The sequence below is a fragment of the Enoplosus armatus genome, chromosome 15 (genome assembly GCF_043641665.1).
Source record: "Enoplosus armatus isolate fEnoArm2 chromosome 15, fEnoArm2.hap1, whole genome shotgun sequence".
NCBI lineage: Eukaryota > Metazoa > Chordata > Actinopteri > Centrarchiformes > Enoplosidae > Enoplosus > Enoplosus armatus.
In genome coordinates, this window is record NC_092194.1 from 14836537 (window position 1) to 14856517 (window position 19981).

Below are 19981 nucleotides of genomic sequence, written 5' to 3' on the forward strand. Positions count from 1 at the left end.
CAAACAAACAAACGCAAACATACACCAAAAAGTCGAATCCCATGAGGTGTCTTGGTGCAGATATTGTTGAGAACACAATGGCAGGATTCAGCAGTCTTGTAGCATCTGATGTGGCCACAATAAGCTCCAGCCAGTCGGTTAGTCAGAGTCTCAGTAGTGCAGAAGTGGCCTTGGGCAAAACACAGCTCATCTGGTTAATGTGTCTTTCTGAGATGTGATGTGTGTTGTGGCAGGCGGAGGCGGTGAACAGGGTGATGGAAGAACGCGAAGGGTGGGGTTTTAAGTGATAATGAGTACGAAAGCAGATGAACAATGTGAGGTGGGAAGAGATTTTAAATGTGGTGGAGTTGAGGGAATTATTGTTTTAGGCTTAAGAAGGTTTAACCTGGTTTTGGGCGTCAAAAGAGGAAGATAGTATGGTTGCGGGTACATTACCTGGCGCTAAATGGGAGGACAAAGCAAATCTACAATGTGGTTGTGTGACCAGGCATGTAACATGTGCCGCACATGCAAACACAATGTTGTCAAGCACATGTATGTGACTCATCACACAAAGCAACAAGTCGCTCTCCTGGGGCCATGTAATCTGAAATTGAATTGAGCATGCACACTCTGATGCTGCTTGCCACACACAGAGCTCTGTCTCCTCCTCTCCTTGTGAATGCATCTCCCAGTCTCCACCCTCTTTCCTTAGTCTAGACACATGCCGTCCCCTATCCAGAGTTTGTGGATCCCTCTGCACTGTGCGTTGGCTGTGGCAGAGAGTTTTAGGATGAGAGGTTTGGTACAGTGTGCTGTTGCATACAGACTGCAAGATCTACATTTGGACAGTAGAGCAACTGCCCTGATAAGGAAGAACTGACCGGTCTGACCACCAGCAAGAAAGGAAGTCGATGATTTACTGTCAGTTATTGATGGAGGGCTTCATGAGGGTCCCTGTCACAATGTGGACTGCTGTAATCTGATTTAAGCTGCTTAAAGAAGAGAGAGACCGGCACAGACCGAGGGAGAGAGACAGCGATTAAAAGAGGAGGAGTGTGTCGCAAAGAGAAATGGCCTGAGGTGGATTTGTATAAAATCGGTCCCTCTGGAATTCAAGCTAAATATCGTGGCTTGATTTAGGGATGTTGTTTTTCATTGTGAATTAACTTCTCAGGTTCAGATTCTTGATTTTTGTTTTTTAGCTTTCATGATTTCATAGAGGGCTTTGTGATGCTTCAAAAAGTTCCAGTGAACCAGTTTGGCTGTCTCTGACTTTGACTTTCCTACATGCTGAAAAATGCAAAGTGACTGAGATGGATGTGTACTTTTTTCCTTTTCTCTTAACCTTGTGCTGCTTCTGATATGCTGAGAGGTTGTCCAATGTGTGTCACTCAAATCTGCACTTCTCATGGGTTTGATATAGCTCTGTAGAGATTTGAGAATATTTAGCATCACCTCATTTTGAACTTGGATACCTTATCAGGCTATGGTGTGGTCTATTTTGGGTGCAAGTTTGGGATTTCTGTCTTTTTTTCTGCACAACTCTGACTCATCAAAATAAGGGCTGCCAATCTTATTTTCTTTTCTACAGCTTGGACTATCAACAACTTGTACACATGTATCTATACTATAATGGTTTCAGAATGATGTTTTGATTACTTTTTCATTTTTCAACTGAGGGGATCAATCTGGACTCGAGTTCTCTCTCACCCTTGACCCCTGAGCTTCGCCATGCTGATAGTGTGGTGGTGCTCAGTGGTCCTGACCTATGTGTCCATCTACCTTTCGCTGTCGTTCCTGCGCAGCTTGCTAGCTTCCGACAGAAGCGGGCGAAAGGCGACAGTGCGGGGGCGGCGAAAAAGACGCAGAAGAGGAAGGGCCAGACTGTCACGCAGAATGACGGCGCAACGCAAGGCCGTCGCATAGAACCAGCACTTTCTTCAGCCAATGACACGGAGCTGAACAACAAGACCAACCATGAGGTACACCACCGATCACATAGAGATTATCAGGCATGCAACAACAAACAGGAGACTGAAGAAATCTGATTTGTGTGTAAATCTTTATAGATAATATATAAAGACCTTTTTGGTTAATTAGAACCGCTGGTCATTTTCATCACACAAATTGCTTTAATGCATGACATCACTCAGGAGTATTCACGGGTCACACTACCTGACCTCCAGCATTTGTCCAATTTGGTTTGCTCACTGTATGCTTTAACAAGTGGTCCGTGCCCCGTGCTCAGTAAACATACATTAGAGAAATGGGTCACTAACCATCACGTTGCCTGTAGGGCATGTTGTCATGGCAACCTGGCCAGGATTAACTGTGGCACTATTTACTGCCTTTTTTTGGAGGAAAAGTTCACCCACAAGATTAAGATTTACATATTTGTGGCACATGGATTGCGCTGACATTTTCTTTACATTGTTATCAGCCAAAGTGGGGGGGAGAAATTACTTAATGCTTAAACAATTTAATCCTTCAGGAACCCCAGAAGCCAGAGAAAACAGAGGCTGAGCAGAGCCAACGACAGAAGGATCAGCCCCCCACCCTGGAGCAAAGCCCGTCCCCTGTGGAAGATTTTAGAGAAGAGGAGCTAGCTGCACTCACTGGCAAAGAGCAGCTCAAGGTATGTACAGTCAATGATTAAACATTTACAGTGGATATCAAATTCTTTAGAGTATGATGTCATTTTTCATACTGCATGTTGAAGCATCTGACTAAAACACTGTGGCATAATTTTTCCTTTTGGCTTTATCTGGATGTTGCTGTTAAGAACTCAGCTGGGCTTTGGTATGTCTTGATATGACTAGCAAAAAAGGAAGATGGGCTTAATGTCATGAATGCATACTTAGCATTATAATCCTAGGCTCTAAATTCACACAGTGGAAACTGGGCTGGAAACGTTCCTACAAATCAGGGACCCTGTTTACATGCCATGTTGCAGTGTATTTAGATTTGTTTGGACAGATGGATTTATGTGTCTTCATGCTTTGGTTACCCATAAGACAATGGCGGTACACACACACACACACACACACACACACTTACACACTTGTACGTGTGTGTGTGTGTGTGTGTGTGTGTGTGTATTTGTGCGTCTGTGTCATCACCAACCCATGGGGAATGTAACAGTCTACTTTTCTGCATGGCTGATTTGCTGCACTGATCTGAAAATACAGCATATATTGTCTATATTATGTATGCCAATGTTTAGATGAATGAGTTTAAAATGGGTATCTAAAGTGTTGGAAATGTCCAAAAATTATGTTACGTGAATTCAAGGCCTCAAATTGGCTTTACATGTGACATTCAGTTGTAGAAGTGGTCTTTTTGGATACTGTTGACAAATAGTATTGTCTTTTTTTTGTTTTGTCATTTAAAAGTTTGGGTGCTCAAGTAATTTGTGGTTTAGTCTGCTTTCCGGCTGGCAACTGAAGAAATTTTGTTTGAATAAGTTTATTTTTATTATTAAATTTTCGGAGTGCTTAGGATATAGATGTACGCTATACTCTGTGTGTGCTGAACATCACCTTAGGAAAGTATGTGTCTGTATGATTGTGTTTATCTCTGTACTTATAAAACTTACCCATACTTTAATTACATTTGCAGCAGTTACAGCAGGCTGTGGAGAAGCGCAATGAGATAATTGCTAGGCTCAGCTCCAACCTGCAGGAGGCCCTGGCCAGCAGAGACCAGGTACAACTGGAGGCACAGTCACTCGCTGGACAGATTCAGGCGCTACAGAGACAGCTCCAGCAGGTAAGTGCCACTCAAAGCTAAATCTGTGGCAGCACTTCAGGATTATTGTTGCCTAAAATATGCACTTCACTATTCATATGCACAGCAACTTTTTAAAAATATTATCTGAATTGTCTTTCACACAGACCAGTGTAGAGTTTCTGCGCATCAAAAGTCAGTCAGGGGCTGAAGTCCTCAACACTCATCGACAACAGGATCAGCATGGCCATTGCTCCCAAGATGCAGACATCAATCATAAGGAGGCACCATCAGGGAGTGCAGATCCTGGCTCCCAGTCAAGCGTTGAAGGCTTCAGCACAGACAACGACTGTGAGATGGACACTGTTTTGCACAAACTGAGGGCTGAGCTGGAAGAAGAAAGGGAGAACAGCCAACGCTTATGTGCTGAACTAGCGGAGGAGATGGAGAAACACCAACATGTGCGTTCTGTACTGGAGACGGAGAAGAGAGGCAGGGAAGAGGAGCGAAAAGAAAGGGAGGCACAGCTGCAAGACCTCCAGACCCAGTTAAGCTTAGTCCAAACTCAGTGCCTTGAGATGCAGCAGTACAAAGAAGAGAAGGAGAAGCTGAACAGAGAAGTGCTGGAGCTGAGGAGGAGGCTTCAGGAGGAAGAAGATGCAGAGAGGAGATTTAGCGAGGAGGTGTCAAGCTCTGCACTTCGTCTACAGAGCCTTGAGGAGGAGAGACGTAGACAGGAGGAAGAGATGCGGAGGCTCAAAGAGGAGCACAGAGAGGAGGTGGAGAGAGTCAGGCAGCTGTTGGAGGAGAGGGAGAAAGAACTGAAATTTAGAGAGGAAGAGGTCATAGGACTTAAAGCTTCTAAGAATCGGCAGAACCAAGCAAAAGCTGGTTTTAGTTGTGACGAAAGGTTTAGTATAGATGAGGCCAATCTGGAAAGTGGACCTGATCAGGACAGCATGAATGTATCAGTACCTGGTGATATCCTGATGGAGCGCTACTTGTCTTCAGCTCCTGTTGCACACTCACATTCTTCAGTGGTCAATGAAAGCTTTGAACACTGCAGTCAGCTGGACATCTCTGCAGACTTCAGGTTAGACAAATGTTAATAATTGTTGTTGTGGTGTGTGTGTATTTCTGTTTTTAGGCTAGTTAAATCACCGAATTTGTCTCTGTGCCTTTTTTTTTTTTTTTTTACAGTTTTGAGCTGAACAGTGAAGTGTTGGGAGATGAGCCTCTGTTGTCAATTTCAAACCGTTACCTCGAAGAAAATGACAACTTCCACAACAGTTCTAGCCCACGGTGCTCCCCTGGCATCCTTGGGGCTGATAACTCCAACCCTCAGTCTCTGTCGCAGTGGCTTCACAACTCCACCTCCGGCGAGCTGGAGATGAGTAAGCTGTCCGAGCAGCAGTTTGAGGAGACGGACCTGGAAAAAGAGCTGCTGAATCAGCAGTGTGGGGAGCTCCGTGAGGAGCTGGCTCTCAAAGACCGGGACTTGAGTGTGTTAAGAGAGGAAGTCCTTAAGAGTGCTGAAGAGCTGGAGGAGGCCAGGAGCAGGTACAGTAATGAAGTTAATTAGGGCATGTGGTTAATGTTTTTTTTTCTCAAGATACATTTCTTGAGCATGCATTCATTTTTCAGGTTGTGTTTTTTAGTATATTACAAATGTGTTATTTCATGGCGCTCAATTTACTTTCAGTATGCCTTCGCCATCTTTAATTTTTAAGGGACATTTTTCATCCTAATATTTTTCTTTTCTCCACCAAGTAAAAAACATTCTTGGCACAGTATGATTTTTTTCCGCTGCTTCTCACAAACTAGCTCCCCCTGAATGTTTTTGAGCATTTATCTTAAAATTCATGTTAATAATAAAAGTGAATAAACTGTGTGAAATGCATCTACTAGTGTTAGTTTGGCTAAAAAATATAAATGGATGTATTATCTCATGCAAAGTGATCCTATGTTTATTGGTTGCCCAAAGCTATGCTACGATTTGAATCAACTTAACTTTTTAAAACTATCTTTGGATGTTCAGGTGGGCCCAAGTAACAGAAGAGCTCAGGCAGGCTCTCTTGGAACTTGAAGAGGAGAAGGAGAAGAGGAGACATGTTGAGGAGGATATGAACTTGAATGCCCATGAACAAGACAACCTGAAGAACAAACTCAGTGCCTTAATGGAAGAAAGAGAAAAAGAAAATGCCGTAATGTTGATGGGAAAGGAAGGTGCTGAAACCTCCCTGCTGGTCCTCGCTACCTCTCAATCAGAGGAGGGGGGTAAACTGGCAGGGGAGCTAAGAAATGAGCAGGAGAAGGAGGCTGCACTCCTGTCTCATCAAAAACAGCAGGAGCTGCTGGTATTGTCTCTGCGGGAGATAAAGCAGGCTTCAAATTCTGCCAAACAGAGCCCAGAGCTTAGAGATGACAACCAGCTGCAAACACTACAGGTAATAAGTGGGTTTGTGTTAACGGCTTAATAGGACTGAAAACATGCAAGTCTCTTGCAGGTGTTTTGTTTGTTTTTTTTTACCCAACCTGGCGTATTACCATACAGCAGCAGTAATATGTCTGTGCTAAAAGCCCTCCAATGCAGGAGGCAATTAATTAATATGAAAAATGGGTATAATGTTCAAAGAGCTTAATGAATGTCCCTTTCTTCCTTTCTCAAGGCTCACTGTGAACTTCTCATGTCAGAGCTAGAGGAGACAAAAACAGCACATAAAAACACAGCAGCCCTGCTAGGTCAAAGGACTACGGAGCTGGACGAAACATTAAAGGAGCTCGAAACTACTCGTGCGCAGGTTCTGAATGTTCAAACAGAGGTGGAACAATTGCAGGAAGAGCTGAAGAAGAGACAGGGCTGTCTGGACAGTGCTGAAAGAGAGAAGAGTGAACTGGAATCTCAGATCCTGTGTTTGAGACAAAACCTGGTCAACCTGGAGGAGGCCCAATCCCAGGCAGCGCAGGAGAGGGAGGAGCACAGGAGAAAAGAAGAGGAGATGGATGGACAGATTACAAAGATTGAACAAGTCTTAGAGGAAGAGCTGGAACAGTTTGAGAACCTGCTAAAAGCCAAGGATGCAGAGGTGAGATATTTAATGTAATAACAGTTGATTTACTTTGCTGTGAATTTATTTGAATTACTACTTTCAAGGGATTAACATGATACACAAAATCCTTTTTACAGTTTGCTGAAGAGAGGGAGAAATGGGAAGAAGAGAGGCAGGAGAAGGAGAAAGAGCACCTTGATGTGAGGCATCACCTGGAGGAGCAGAGGAGGGAGAGGGAGGAGGAGGTGAAGGCTCTCCTGGACAAGCAGGTTGTGGCTGTGGAGGAGGCTACAGAAAGGCTCAAGACATCTCACAAACAGGAGATAAAAGACCTGAAGGAGAAATATCAACAAGAGGTGGGATTTGCAAACTCCAAAGGAGGAAGGAAAAATTCACATGTATTTTCATGTTCTCTCTCGCTGAGTAATTTGATTCTGATTAAATGTTTGTCAATATTTTATCATTAAAATAAAAAACTGTGCAGCAGTCTTTAAGTAATTTCCTTGATATGTTCATCTGCACAAATTAGATTTCTGAGTTGAACACTCACCTGGAGTCAGAACTGCTGAAGCGGCAGGCCGTTATGGAGGAAGAACAGAAGAGACAGATCAGCCTAATCAAACAGGTATGACAAGTCTTAATACTCACGAGCAAGCAATTCACTCGCAGTAAGACACACTACAGTTGAATCTCTTGTCTCTTTGTTTTTTGCTATTTTTGCTATTTTTCAGCTTCTCATGTCTCCAATTCTCTGTCTTCTCCCAGGTGACAGAACGTGAGCACGAGCGGATGGTTTCAGAGCTGACTGCCAAACACAATGAGGAGCTTAGTCAACTGAGAACAGAGCTGTCCCTGGAGCTGAGGGAGAGCATGGAGGCTGCCCACCAGGCTGAACTGCAGCAGGCTCAAGTGTGTATATATACCAGCCACAGCTTGCTGCAAAATATCACTTATATCTGTCTCCTTAGCTGTTTCCTCCCTTACATAACCATTTCATAGTCAAAGGAATTTTGTCAGTTTAAAATGACTTAATACTGGTATTTAGTAACTTCGAAGATTAATATTAATCTTTTTCTACTTTGCTGGTATGGTATGGAGGATAACCGTGTCAGCTAAATGCCTAAAATGTAGATATAACCCCACCAACATGCAGTCACTACTAGAGTCAGGAAAGGTTCTCTAACAAACAATACCTTATGCTTCCATTTCTTTCAGGTCCAAAAGACAGTAGAGCTTGAATCCTTGCGTCTGAGCCTGGCCAACATCCACGTGTCCCAGCTGGAGCACTCCCAGGTAAACTTGCAGCAGGAGCAGGAGTCTGCTCTCACCAAGGTCCAGGCCTCCCTGAGGAAGACATTTGCGGAGGAAAGTGCACTCCTGCAAGCCCAGCATCAGTTAGAACTGGACCGGATCAGACAGCAGAACCAGGAGCAGCAGGAAAGACTGCGTGAACTGCACCAACAAGACATGAGTGAGTGCAGACTAGAGTGCTTTTCAGTTGTTCAATCAGTGTTCTTTCTCATGTTTGCCCTCAGGTGCACTCAACATGTGTGCCATTATTGATGTGGGTGAGTCACCCTCCTTCTTTAGAAGTGTATTCAGGGCAAAGTAGAGCACAATGACAGACGTAACCTTCAAATTCTTTGGCCTGGGTGAATCTTTTCATTTGTTTTTTTATGTGTGTTCAGATGAGTTGAAGCAGCAGTGGGAGACTTGTGTTGCTCAGGAGAGAGCTACCATGGAGGAAAAACAGGCCAAAGAGATACAGGTTAAGCTTTATAAAAATTGTTAAACAACTATTGAAGCTATTTAAACATTGTACTGCCATTTCATTGCATATTTTGGGACCATATTTGATTCATTTTGATTATATATTTAAATTCATCTTAGTCTTCTCTTTTTCTCAGGCTCTAAGGTCACAGTGGGACAAGGATGCTGAGAGCACCCGGTCAAACCTCCAAACATCTCTCTCAGAGACCCAGAACAGCCTTACTGCCACCCAGACAGAACTTGGCAAAACCCAGGCAGCTCTGTCCCAGACCCAGTCAGAGCTGTGGGGGTCAGGGGCCAGGCTGGAGGAACTCCAGACCTCCAGTAAGGAGCAGAACCAGAAACTAGAGGATGAGCTGAAACAAGCCTGGGCTGACAGAGATGCTGCAGCCCGTGAGTTACATCATTCTACAATCCTTCCAGCTTCCCCTCCCTTCCTCACTCTGAGTGCATACTTCAACTAAGGCTGCACAATCATCTAAATTCATTATTTTGATCATTAAAACTGTTATCATTTTTAATCTGTATCAAAACACAGCGATACATACAATAGACAGTCATTCTGAATGGCTGATAGCAGTCTAATTTCTGTCTGCCACAATTAGAGCTTTATACCAGCATGGATATGCTAATTTACACTCATGACCACTGAGTTACACTGTTCATGTTATATACATATTTTGTGTTCTAGTTTATGTGAATTGTTATTGCTTTGCTCACTCTGTTGCAAATGCTGTTTAGGTGCTCTCGAGGAGTTGGTTTCTAGTCATAAAGCAGTGCTGCAGGAGAAAGAGCAACAAGTGCTCCACCTAGAGGAGAAGGAACAGCAACTGCAGCAAGAGGTGAGTTCACTTCATGCGTTCACAACATATAGTTAAGTTTCAATTTATTTATCATTTCAGTACACATTCAATTTTTTGTATTTATTTTCATTTTATAGACATTTCACTCAGTTAGCACCCGTCTATAAAACAAAAGGACATTTTACAGTTCGTTTTGTTGTTCCTCTCTGTGAAACAGGTTTTGCGCCTGCAGGAGGAGAAGATCTTGCTAAAACAGAGCTCAGAACAAGAAGTAGGTCAGCTGTGGACCCAGCTGGAGAACATGAGGACTAGTCGCCAAGAGTTGGGAGGTGAAATTGAAACACCAGCCTGACATCTGCTTGACTGTGCTGTATTTTCTGATGCATTAAGTGCTTAGTTAAGATATTCAAAACTTCTCAAGTACAAAGTGTATGAAACATGTTGCTATATTAACAATGGCTGCTGTCTGTGATGTGATATGGCACACAGAGGAAAAAAACTTGTACTCTCAGACATCCACTGCATGTGTTTATTTCTAGCTCCTGTGTTCTGACCTTTTTCTGTCTTTGTTGTCTACCTTATTTTCTCACAGAGCTGAAGGAGCAGCTGCTCGCTCGCTCGTCTCGTGTGGATGACATTGAGCGCCTAAAGACAGAGTTTAATGTACAAAAACAGGAAATCAAAGAGCAGAATGAGGCTGAGCTGGAAAGCCTGAGGAGGTATGAGAGCACAAACAGCCATGTAGGCACACAAACACATTCTTGATGCATTTATTCTCACAGAAGTCTTAACCTCCATTGTTTGTCCATGTGATGTGATATTTAGTTTGATATTCAAACTCTGGTTGTTTATCTGTGGTTTGCACAGCATGCCTTGTATGGGCCAGTCTGCAATTGTCAATTATCTGTCAGATTTCCTCCTCCTACCCTTTCACTGACCCCATGCAAATTATACATCCTTTACCCTCATCGTCCTTTAGGTACTTTGAGCAGCGATTGCGGGTAACAGAGGAGAACTACAGAGAGGAAATTGCTCTGCTCCAGCTGAGGCTGGTGGAAGGTGCCTTGGAGGAATCTGTGCTTAAAACCACAGATGACAGGTATGCTAGTAGGTCCGTATGTAAGACCAGATACATGTGCTACAAACTTGGATAAAATTGTTTTTAATATCTGTGCCTGTGGTCTCTGTTTCAGTTTCACATCTCAAGGGCAAGCTGAAGAGGAAAAGGATCATGTGCTCTCTGGTACTGGCCTCAAACTGGAGAAACATGAGGTGCGCACATACTATGTGAAAACATTTATTATATAAGACATTTTGAAGCCCTGCTGACACATGTCACATATGCTAATAAATGTGGTTTGAATTTTGTCACTGTCAAAGTTGCTTAATAGAAAAATCGCCAGCTCAGTTTTCACAAAACAGTGGAGAAAAATGTTCTGCACATTTCGGCTGCATTAGTTTTGTGATCTTGATCACAAGGTATCGTAAACATGATGTTATGTCCCATCCAGGAAGTGCTTGACAGTTTGTGCCTTCAGCTGGAGGAAAAACACTCAATGGAGCTTGCCAATCTACGATCTTCTATGGCTCTCTCCTTGAAGGAAGAGCTGCAGCAGGTCAGACTCAAACTCAGTCTTCCAATTTCTTAAAGCCTCCATTTCCACAAAAACAGAATAAGAAGCTAAAAAAAAGCACTAATCGAAGGCTAAGAGTGAAAAGCCTGCCGTCATCAAGTGGGGGAGAGACACGATATTGTTTTAAATATGATAAAGGTGCACATTTTCGGTCAGTCTCTCCTGGATGGCATTCATATTGTTCACATAAAAAGTGACAGAAATAGTTGTATCAAAAATGGAAGAAAACAGCTAAAGAGAAAAGTTCGAACCCTGGCTCCTTTCTCACCTCCGCACAGCTGGTCAATCAAGGTGTAAAGAGGTTGTAAATGTCGGATTGTCTGTTTTGGAATGTTACAGAAATGATCAGACATAGCACCCCCTAATCCAATGTTGGAAAGCACTTCTGATTGAGTATACTAGCCCCTTTTTATTCTCTCACTTACTTGTTTTTATATCATTCCTTGTACATTAGGTGCGCTCAGACCTCACTGACCACTACTATGAAGAGCTGCAGGATATGAAGACTCGTCATGCACTGGAGTTGGAGCAACTCAGAGCCAAACTTTCTGATCGTCACTTACAAGGTGCTTCACACATTCTATATATTATGAAATACAAACATAATGCCAATTTGATACTGAGAAGTTGTTTGAAATTAAAGTGAAATAACTTATATATATATTTATCACAGAGCTTACCAGAGTTCGTTTGGAGGCAGCAAGGCAGGTTGAGGTAAGAAAAGATGATCAGATAATCTATACAAACGACAACAAATTACACACTGTGTTTATGGGCTATATAAAGCAAGATTATGGTGATTTTTAATTAGATTGAGGTTGACCAGAGGATGTGGTGTCACACTGAGGAGCTGCAGACAAGGATGACCATCATTCACACCTTGGAGAACAGACTGGCTGCCTTGAATAAACAACATGATGCCGAAACGCAAAGGAATACACAAAAGGTACAGAATATACAAGCCTGCATGCATAAAGGTAAAAAATACACTGATGGCTCTGCCGAAACACAGATTTAACAATACAAGATGGGAATTTCAACCATGTTACTTATTTATATATTCCTGCCAACACCTACAGTTAAAGCAGGAGTTTGCTGAGGAGCTTGTTCATCTTGAGGAAGCTCTGAAACAAGAGAGGGAGCATGTGCAGGAGGAAATGAAGAGGCTGAGAGAAGAGCTCCAAGAGAAGCATGAAGCTGAGCTCTCTGGTCTGAGGTCAGACCTCGACAGAGAGACGGAGAAGGAGAGGACACAACTTAAAAAAGCTCTTCATGAGGAGAAGGAGAAGTTAAAGTCTCTACAGGCTGCACTGGACAACGATGAGAGTAAGATAATTTTTTGAAAGACACATTCAGTCAGTTTTTGAAATGGAATATATTTAAATAATTGTTCTCCATGAGCTTGTAACACATTTTTTGTCTTTTAGGCCCACAGGTCCTAATAGTGAGGCAGAGACTGGAGGCCCAGTATGACAGTGAGCGGCAAAAAGCAAAGCGCTGCATGGCAACAGAAATCAAGGAGCTCACTGCTCTCCTCCAGGAGCAGGGTGAGGAGCGGCTACGCCAAGCCCAAGAGAGGTGAGCTATATCGAGGCTCAACATCCTCAAGTCTGGACTGTAGCTGGAGGTCAATGGTTTGTCATTGACAATTTAATCTCCAAATTGGTTGTATTTGTGACAAAGGTATTCAATTTACAGTTAAACTGGAAATCGGCAAATCTTTGAAAAACGACTAATAGATTAATTTTCTGTTGATTGACCAACCGCTTCAGCAGTGTAGGTTATGATAAACTACAGAAAAATGGACAGTCCCCTTAAATAGTTGTGACAATTATTGTACAGCTCCAGTGCTGCTATCATGATCTGAAAACTGAATATTCTACACTACCCCAAGTCACTTGGGACTGGTGTTTGTCCTTAAATCGATCAAAAATGCCTCCAGTTTCATCTTGAGGACCCTTGAAAATGCTTTTGTTTTTAACGTTTTGTGGTACTTTTTTTTTGTCTGTGTTCAGTGTCCAAGAGGAAAAAGCAGTGTTGGAGCAGAGTTTGGCCCAAAAATATGAAATCTCTCTGGCAGAGCTAAAGAACAAACATCAAACTGAGCTGGAACATGAGAGAGCAAAAGTACTAAAGATGCACTCTCAAGAGATGGACACACTGGAAGCCAAACACAAAGCACAACTAGATTCACTCAGTGCCAGTCACAGCGATCAGCTTGCAGCTATGGCTGTTGAGTTTCAATCCAAACACAACACTGAACTTGTTGCCTTGGAGGCAGTCCTCAATGCCAAACGAAAGGCAGACATTGAAAGTCTAGAGGCCCTCTTTCAGGAGACCAACCAGGCTCAGCTGGAGGCTTTAGAAGCTGAGTTAGCTCGCAAACACCAGGAAGAGAGGGATGAACTGGAAAAGAGGATGCTGGGCAATATGGACACTTTGGAGGCCACATACCTGAAGGAAGTGCAAGTAAGGACACTCAATATCAAGTAAAGCATAATGTCAAGCCTTTCGTTAGCAATGTTTGAAATTGTTTTTGAAGTACTCGATACTGCTGCTGTTAAGGGTTTCTCAGTTTGTAAGTAGTTTTGAATGACATTCTTTTTCATCAGACACTACGTGATGAAATGGTGCAACTTGAAGAGAGGCATCATCGAGACCTGAATCAGCAGAATTCAGAACACAGGCAGATACTGGAGCGCCATGCTGCAGAGCAGCTGTCCATCAGGGAGGAACTGAGGAAAGAGCTGGCTCAGGTGCACATAGAGAAGTTTAGTGCCATGGCAGCAGAGCTCAGCCACGTTCACAAGGTGAGACATAGAGATGGTTGGTGGACCTTTGACTAACATCTGGTATACGGTCATCAATTAAATTATCATTCAACCAATGAGCATCTAAATGTTTTTTAATTCATGATATGCTCTTTCAGATTGAGCTGGCTGCTCAGAAAGAGGCCTTAGATACTGGACACTGCAAAGCCCTGGAGACCCTTAAGAAGCAGGTACTTACCCAGTTATCACTACATTACTTTGGATTTCTAATCTCTTTAAAAAGAGACTCAAAGTGTCTTCTCATGAGGACACTGGTCTAAATGCTGACATAAATGGAAAATATAAATTTTTCTGTGATTTTATTTTAACTGATCAGAGGCAAAAATTTGATTTCTCTGAATTCAATATCTAGTCTCAGCAAAACAGAGGTTCCCACTAATTGACTGTGAGCCAATATTCTATAAATCTCTGGTTGTATTTGACCTTTGTAGACAAAGCTCAAAGCACTATGTTATGGCAGTATTGGATTTTTAGGATTTTAGTACCTTAAATTGGTTGGTATTTAATTCACTGGATTTGTCAAAACCATCTGTCTGGCTGTTTTTTAATAGTTATTGTTAATGCAATATAAAATGACATCACATTACATCACAATGACATTACAGCTCATCTGTGATAGAGGATTTTATCCATATAGCAAACCCCTTTGCTGGCGTTAATACATTCAATAAATACATTTCCTTAAATGCTTTTGAAAGTGAATCTTAGAGTTAAGTTGTTGCATTGCAATTCGATAACTCGTATCATAACAAAAGAAGTGTTATGGACATGCACAGAAAACCTCCTTTATGATTAATGTTGACCGTTCACTCCTTATCTTTGCATCCTGTGCGTTTTCTCAGGTTTTAGAACTAGAGCAACAACACAGCACTGCTCTTCAGGAGCTCTCACGTACTTACACTGATGAGAAGGAGCAACTCATCGAACAGCACAAACTCCAGCTACAGGTGTGTGTTAAGCATGATAGTGTCTGTGTCTTTTACAGGGTGAATTAACATCTAGTGCTCTGCTTGGCTAGTTGTTTTTAATGGTTTTCAGTAGAGTTCTTGTCTCTATGGCTCTTACAACCCATTAGAGAAGGGATTACACAGAGTTATTGTTCATCCTTTATAATGGTGCATTTGTTTGCAGAGGCACAGAGTATTTTTTTGGATTTTTTTCTGAGAAGCTCTATGAATGTCAGCAGTTGACCAACTGGATATTATTGAACAAATACGTGTCTGCTGTAGGAGTTGAGGGGTGTCTCTGCGCGAGAGTTGGAGGCATGTCGCAGGGAGCTTGAAGAGGAGTCATCAAGGCAACGTCAGCACTTCGTGGAAGAGGTGGAGCTCCTCAAAGTCCAATCAGAGGAGAGACTGCAGGACAGAATTAATCAACTGAAGGTAAAAGAGGAGATGCCGAAGAGTGATGAGGAAAAAGAGGACGGAGTGGATAGCTTTGAGGCAGCCTTTGGCTATGGAATATTTGAACACCATAGAGGCAGCCATGTTGCATGTCATTCATTTTAGGTGAAAAATTTGAAAAAATATATATTTTTATTTAAAGTGTATTTATTTGACTCTGAGTGCGTGTTTGAAACATCATTATGTAATAACTCTGGATTATGGAGAGCTGTTGTGTGTATGCGTGTTGTGGCATTGCCCTCTCTAAGCTCCAGCTGCACCAGTTCATTCCTCAGGATAGCTCTTTCCCTTGGACTCTGTCCCACTGGAGCTTTATTCAAACCCAGTTTCCACATAATCCCGCCATCATATATGCTGAAGTGTTCTTGTCCGTCTGTCTCTCTGTTCTCTGAATCTGTGTGCCACTGGGCTGTGCATGTATTTGTGCTGCTGCCATCTGAATTGTGGCTAAATGGGATGGATGTAAGCTTTTTATCCTCTGATGCAGAAGGTTTTAAGGCTGAAGGTACTTTTTTTTTCAGACATTTGGCTTTTGACCATCTGAAATGTGCAAGCCAGTCGTCAGCCATAAGCCAGTGAGACATGGTCAGAGATCTCTGTAGCAGAAGAACAAATACCTACACTATGCTGCAGCTTTTTAAGATGGCGATCTATATCTTTTAATTGATGTACCGACATCGCTGCTTTCTTTTGAAGACGGAGTTTGAAGAGCAGAAGCAGGCGGAGCTTGAGGACCTGAGGCGGAGCTTCACATCTGAACAGGAAGAGAAGGAGCGGAGCTACACAAGCAAAATGAGCCAGCTGACTGCCCAACTGCAGCAGCTAGACGCTGTGGTGGCACAGGTACTAGACACACACACAATTTTTGTTATGTTCTTAGTGCAAATGGAAATATTGAATAGGGTGACACCTGCAGCTTCACTTTGCTAGGGTCAAGACTAGACAGGCCTGAGAAAAATGTGTTGTGTCAGGAGTGTTGTGGTTCAAAATCAATGAGATAAATGAGAAGTTAGTGACGTACAGTAGAAAGTGAAGGCCAGTAGAAAATAGAAGGTCTGGGAATTAAGAGCGGGGGAAAAATATTGCTAAGGCACAGCATCCATAGGCTAGATTTTCCTTGCGTAGGATTACATCTTGTTAAAGAGATTATCATATCAATGAATCACCACACTAATCTGGTGTGTGTGGGTGTATATGTGTGTCTGTTGTGTGGTCATACTCTCTTGGTTGAAGTGTGCAGTAGAACTGAAATGATCAGTTGATTAATCATTGGTCAATTGTATAATGTATAATAATGTTTTGATAAATGGTTAATCTTTTCAGTAATTTTTCAAGCAAAAATGTCTAAAATTCCCTAATTTTAGCTTCTCAGTTGTGGAGATTTTCTGCTTTTCTTGGTCTTATGTGATGTTAAACTGAATATCTTATGGTTTTGGACTGTTGGTCTGACAAAATAAGACATTTGAAGACTTTGGGCTTCAGGAAATTGTGATTGACTTTTTCTTTTTTTAGACTGAAAGACTAATTTGAGACAATAATTGGCAGATTGATGATCATGTAAAAAATCAATTATAGTCCTGGTATTTTGGTCTCTTTCTTTAATTATATTCTGTTCAGTTAAAAGTCATTGGAGCTAAAATTTAATTTTGTCTGTTGGAGATGTGAAGCATACTGAAACTTTTATGTTAATCGTTTACTTGGTTACTAACAAGGTAGTTACTATAACCCCTAAAGCCAAAATTTCTGTTTCCAAAAAACAGCTGAAATCACACATTTATTTATACTTATATATATTTATATTCTACTAATTCTGTAAATCCATAATAAATGTTGTCGCACTGTCGGAATAAATGTGTGTCATGTATGTATACATTTGTTTCCATGGTAACGGCCTGGCTTGGCTCTTAATAGTGAGATATTAAAACACACACACACACACGTGACCCCCATGAGGTTAGCAAAAGGACGCTTAAGAGAGGTTGGGAGGGTGCTGTTGTCAGGGCAACAGCATTGTTTTGTTGAGGCAGGTGGCTGCTTGAGACGTGTTTGATGGGAGGAGGCGGGAGGGAGAAGGGAAAAGAGAGGGAAGATGTGGTGGAAGGAGAGGGAGAGAACGAAGGGGTTGAGGAACGAATGGTAAGAAAAATGACTGGCAGACTCAGAAGTGAACTCTGGTAAAGGCTCTTCTGAGAGAAAGTGCAGCAGTGAATCCAGAAGTTGGCTCGCCTCAATCCCACACTGACTTGGCACTTAACCGGAGTACCTCTGCCAAGTATGCCCGATGATTACAGTCAGTATGTGTGTGTATGTACGCTTTAGGCTGGTTTAAAGGAGGAGGAATGTGTTTTTGTCTTACAGCAGATGTATTTTGGGTAATGTTACTGATTACCGTCTGTGGATAAGGTGGATTTCTCTGACCGTCAACATCTGGTTTTGATTTGCTTTTGAATGCACAACATGCCTTCTGGTTTTGTCACGCTCCTGGCACTGATAGGATGTTGGTGGACATGTGATTTTGTTATATCTGTTGTGTTGGAGACTATGTGATGCTTTGGCAGTAAGCCAGTCTTTTGAGGTGTTGAATTGATTAATTTTGGTTTGAACTTCAATCTGCTGTTTCTCTCTCCTCTCGCACGAAGTTGCACACATGGGTAGGTTTTAAACATTTAATAGGACAGATGGAAGAGGGGAAAATGTACGATCATTGTCATGTGTTGGTTCATTTGAGTTTAAACCTTTTGGTTGATTAATTTGGGTTTGTACTTTTTGACTGAGTTTTCAGTCTGTTGTTTCTCTCTGGCACTTACTTGCTCACATGGGTCGTTTTTAAAGAAGCCATAGCACGGGTGGGAGAGGGGCAGGCAGAGAGAGGTTTGTTGTTAAGTGTTGGTAGAATTAAGAAGCTATCCTCTGTGTCCATTTCTCCAGTTGCGAGCAGAGGTCGGCTGTCTGCAGGGAGAGTTAAAAGGGAAGAGTTCAGAGATGGAGACTTTGGACACTCTCCTCCAACGAAGGGATCGAGAGAGTCAGGAGGGAAGCAACCTTCTAAAGATGCTCACTGATGACTTGCAGACTGCTAAGGAGGAGAGGTAAGTGATGTTTATGTCTGTCTTTACTGTGAGGAATAAACACCAGCCATCAGTTAATGCTAGAAACCTGGAAAGTTCTTGTTTCTGAACTTCTGTTTTGACTTGAATGGGGGAAAAATTGAGACAATGTGTTAAATGTAGCAAATCATATTATCAGCATAGTCCTGTACTTTCCCAGAGGTAAACTGCACCAGGCCAACGAAAAGCTGAGGAAGGTGTTGATTGAGATGATTCGCAGCACCATTGCAACAGAAGACCTAATTGGACAGAAGATCAGTGCCAGAGCCAAAACATCTGAGCAGGTGACCCAACAGAGGAGCTCAACAGGGAACAGAGTTGCACAAGAATCAGGTCTGTTGGTGTCAGATTCATTCTGAAGTTTCAGGGCATGTTATGCTTTAATGACAGCGAACTGTGTTTCTGTTAGCTCGGTCTAGTTCACAGGTTTTTGTTTGAGATACATATCTCATACAGATATATATGGATATGATTTTAAATGGATAGATCCAGTTCTTCAGAGATCAAGGGGCTTTTTTTATATGTACAATTTAAATACTTGAATCAGTGCAACAATTAATTTTGACTTGTTCTTTTCTCAGGTATTTCAGTTGCAGACTTTTCTTCAGGTGACCTGGAGCTGACCCAGCTGCTCTGTGAGAGCCTGCTGGTTTCAGATACTCAGATCAGTCCTGGGGGAGAAGAAGCCGCTCTGAATGCCTGCAGCAGACTGCGTCACACTGTTGACACACTACTGGAGCTGCTCAACCAGGCCAACACACAGGTAAAGGATGTATAGACCCATTGACCTTTCTGATCTATAGTATTGTTAGTTGTCTAATAATCATGGTTGTTTTCTTCAGCTGGAGCAGACTCATGGCGTGCACCTTTCTCTGGAGGAGAAGTTCTCTCGGGGCAGAGAAGACTCCGCCCATCTCCTTGAGCAGCACAAGCTCCTATTGGAGCAGCTCGATCAGGAGGCAAAGCTGAAGAGTCAACTCCAGCTGGAACTCCACAAGGCAGAGGGTGAGCACTGCATCCTCGTTTTCTCTGCTTCACTTGACTCATCGAATACTGCCAAGTTACAGTAGTTAATCCACTGACTGTTAACATGCATTGCTACTCTGCCTATGCTCCAATTTCACCACTTGCACTGAAATTTAAACATAACTCAGCTATTTCTGATGGTGTGTGTGTGTGTGTTTTCTTTCCCCCCTTTCACATAAACATTTTGGCTTTGAATGATGTGCTCAGGGCTTCTGGATGGCTATGTGGCTGAGAAAGCAGTCCTAGAGGAGTCTCTGCAGCAGAAGGAGGCCCAAGAGGAGAGACTCGTGGAGGAGCTGGAGGATTTGAAGGTGAAGCTGCACCAGATGCAGGGTCTCACCGCAGAGCTGGACAGCCTCAGACTGAAGCATCAGGAGCTCAGTGAGGAGCATGCACTTCTCCTGCGCCAGAAGGAGCATCTCTCTTCTGGTCTGGGGGAGAGGGAGAAGGGTGAGCGGAGAAATCATGAAATAATGTCTCTGTCTGCATAAAATGTTACATGACCTCTTTAGTGAGCTTGACCACGCACTTATATAATGTCTGTGCTCAGATGTGTCTTTTCTCCGTAGGCCATTGGCTCAATTTAGATCCTGATACAGGTTTGTGGGTCAGAGTGGAGTATGACTGTGTGTGATGAGGGGGTGGGGGT

The 19981-nt window shown here is 42.6% G+C and overlaps 1 protein-coding gene across 1 annotated transcript in view; it reads left to right on the forward strand.

The window, feature by feature from the left end:
* Positions 1-19981, forward strand: part of pcnt (pericentrin) — a 35226-nt gene that overhangs the window by 1589 nt on the left and 13656 nt on the right. Inside the window, exons 3-37 of the mRNA XM_070920043.1 lie at positions 1788-1964; positions 2474-2617; positions 3601-3750; positions 3876-4801; positions 4909-5268; positions 5747-6155; positions 6378-6794; positions 6896-7114; positions 7288-7383; positions 7524-7667; positions 7974-8229; positions 8447-8526; positions 8666-8921; positions 9270-9370; positions 9549-9660; positions 9924-10050; positions 10311-10430; positions 10525-10603; positions 10843-10947; positions 11420-11531; positions 11639-11679; positions 11777-11911; positions 12045-12291; positions 12393-12543; positions 12981-13434; positions 13578-13775; positions 13895-13966; positions 14639-14743; positions 15026-15178; positions 15896-16042; positions 18128-18288; positions 18467-18639; positions 18888-19069; positions 19149-19311; positions 19540-19782. Coding sequence (XP_070776144.1) covers positions 1788-1964; positions 2474-2617; positions 3601-3750; positions 3876-4801; positions 4909-5268; positions 5747-6155; positions 6378-6794; positions 6896-7114; positions 7288-7383; positions 7524-7667; positions 7974-8229; positions 8447-8526; positions 8666-8921; positions 9270-9370; positions 9549-9660; positions 9924-10050; positions 10311-10430; positions 10525-10603; positions 10843-10947; positions 11420-11531; positions 11639-11679; positions 11777-11911; positions 12045-12291; positions 12393-12543; positions 12981-13434; positions 13578-13775; positions 13895-13966; positions 14639-14743; positions 15026-15178; positions 15896-16042; positions 18128-18288; positions 18467-18639; positions 18888-19069; positions 19149-19311; positions 19540-19782 — 7015 coding nt within the window. The remainder of the gene's footprint in view (positions 1-1787; positions 1965-2473; positions 2618-3600; positions 3751-3875; positions 4802-4908; positions 5269-5746; positions 6156-6377; positions 6795-6895; positions 7115-7287; positions 7384-7523; positions 7668-7973; positions 8230-8446; positions 8527-8665; positions 8922-9269; positions 9371-9548; positions 9661-9923; positions 10051-10310; positions 10431-10524; positions 10604-10842; positions 10948-11419; positions 11532-11638; positions 11680-11776; positions 11912-12044; positions 12292-12392; positions 12544-12980; positions 13435-13577; positions 13776-13894; positions 13967-14638; positions 14744-15025; positions 15179-15895; positions 16043-18127; positions 18289-18466; positions 18640-18887; positions 19070-19148; positions 19312-19539; positions 19783-19981) is intronic.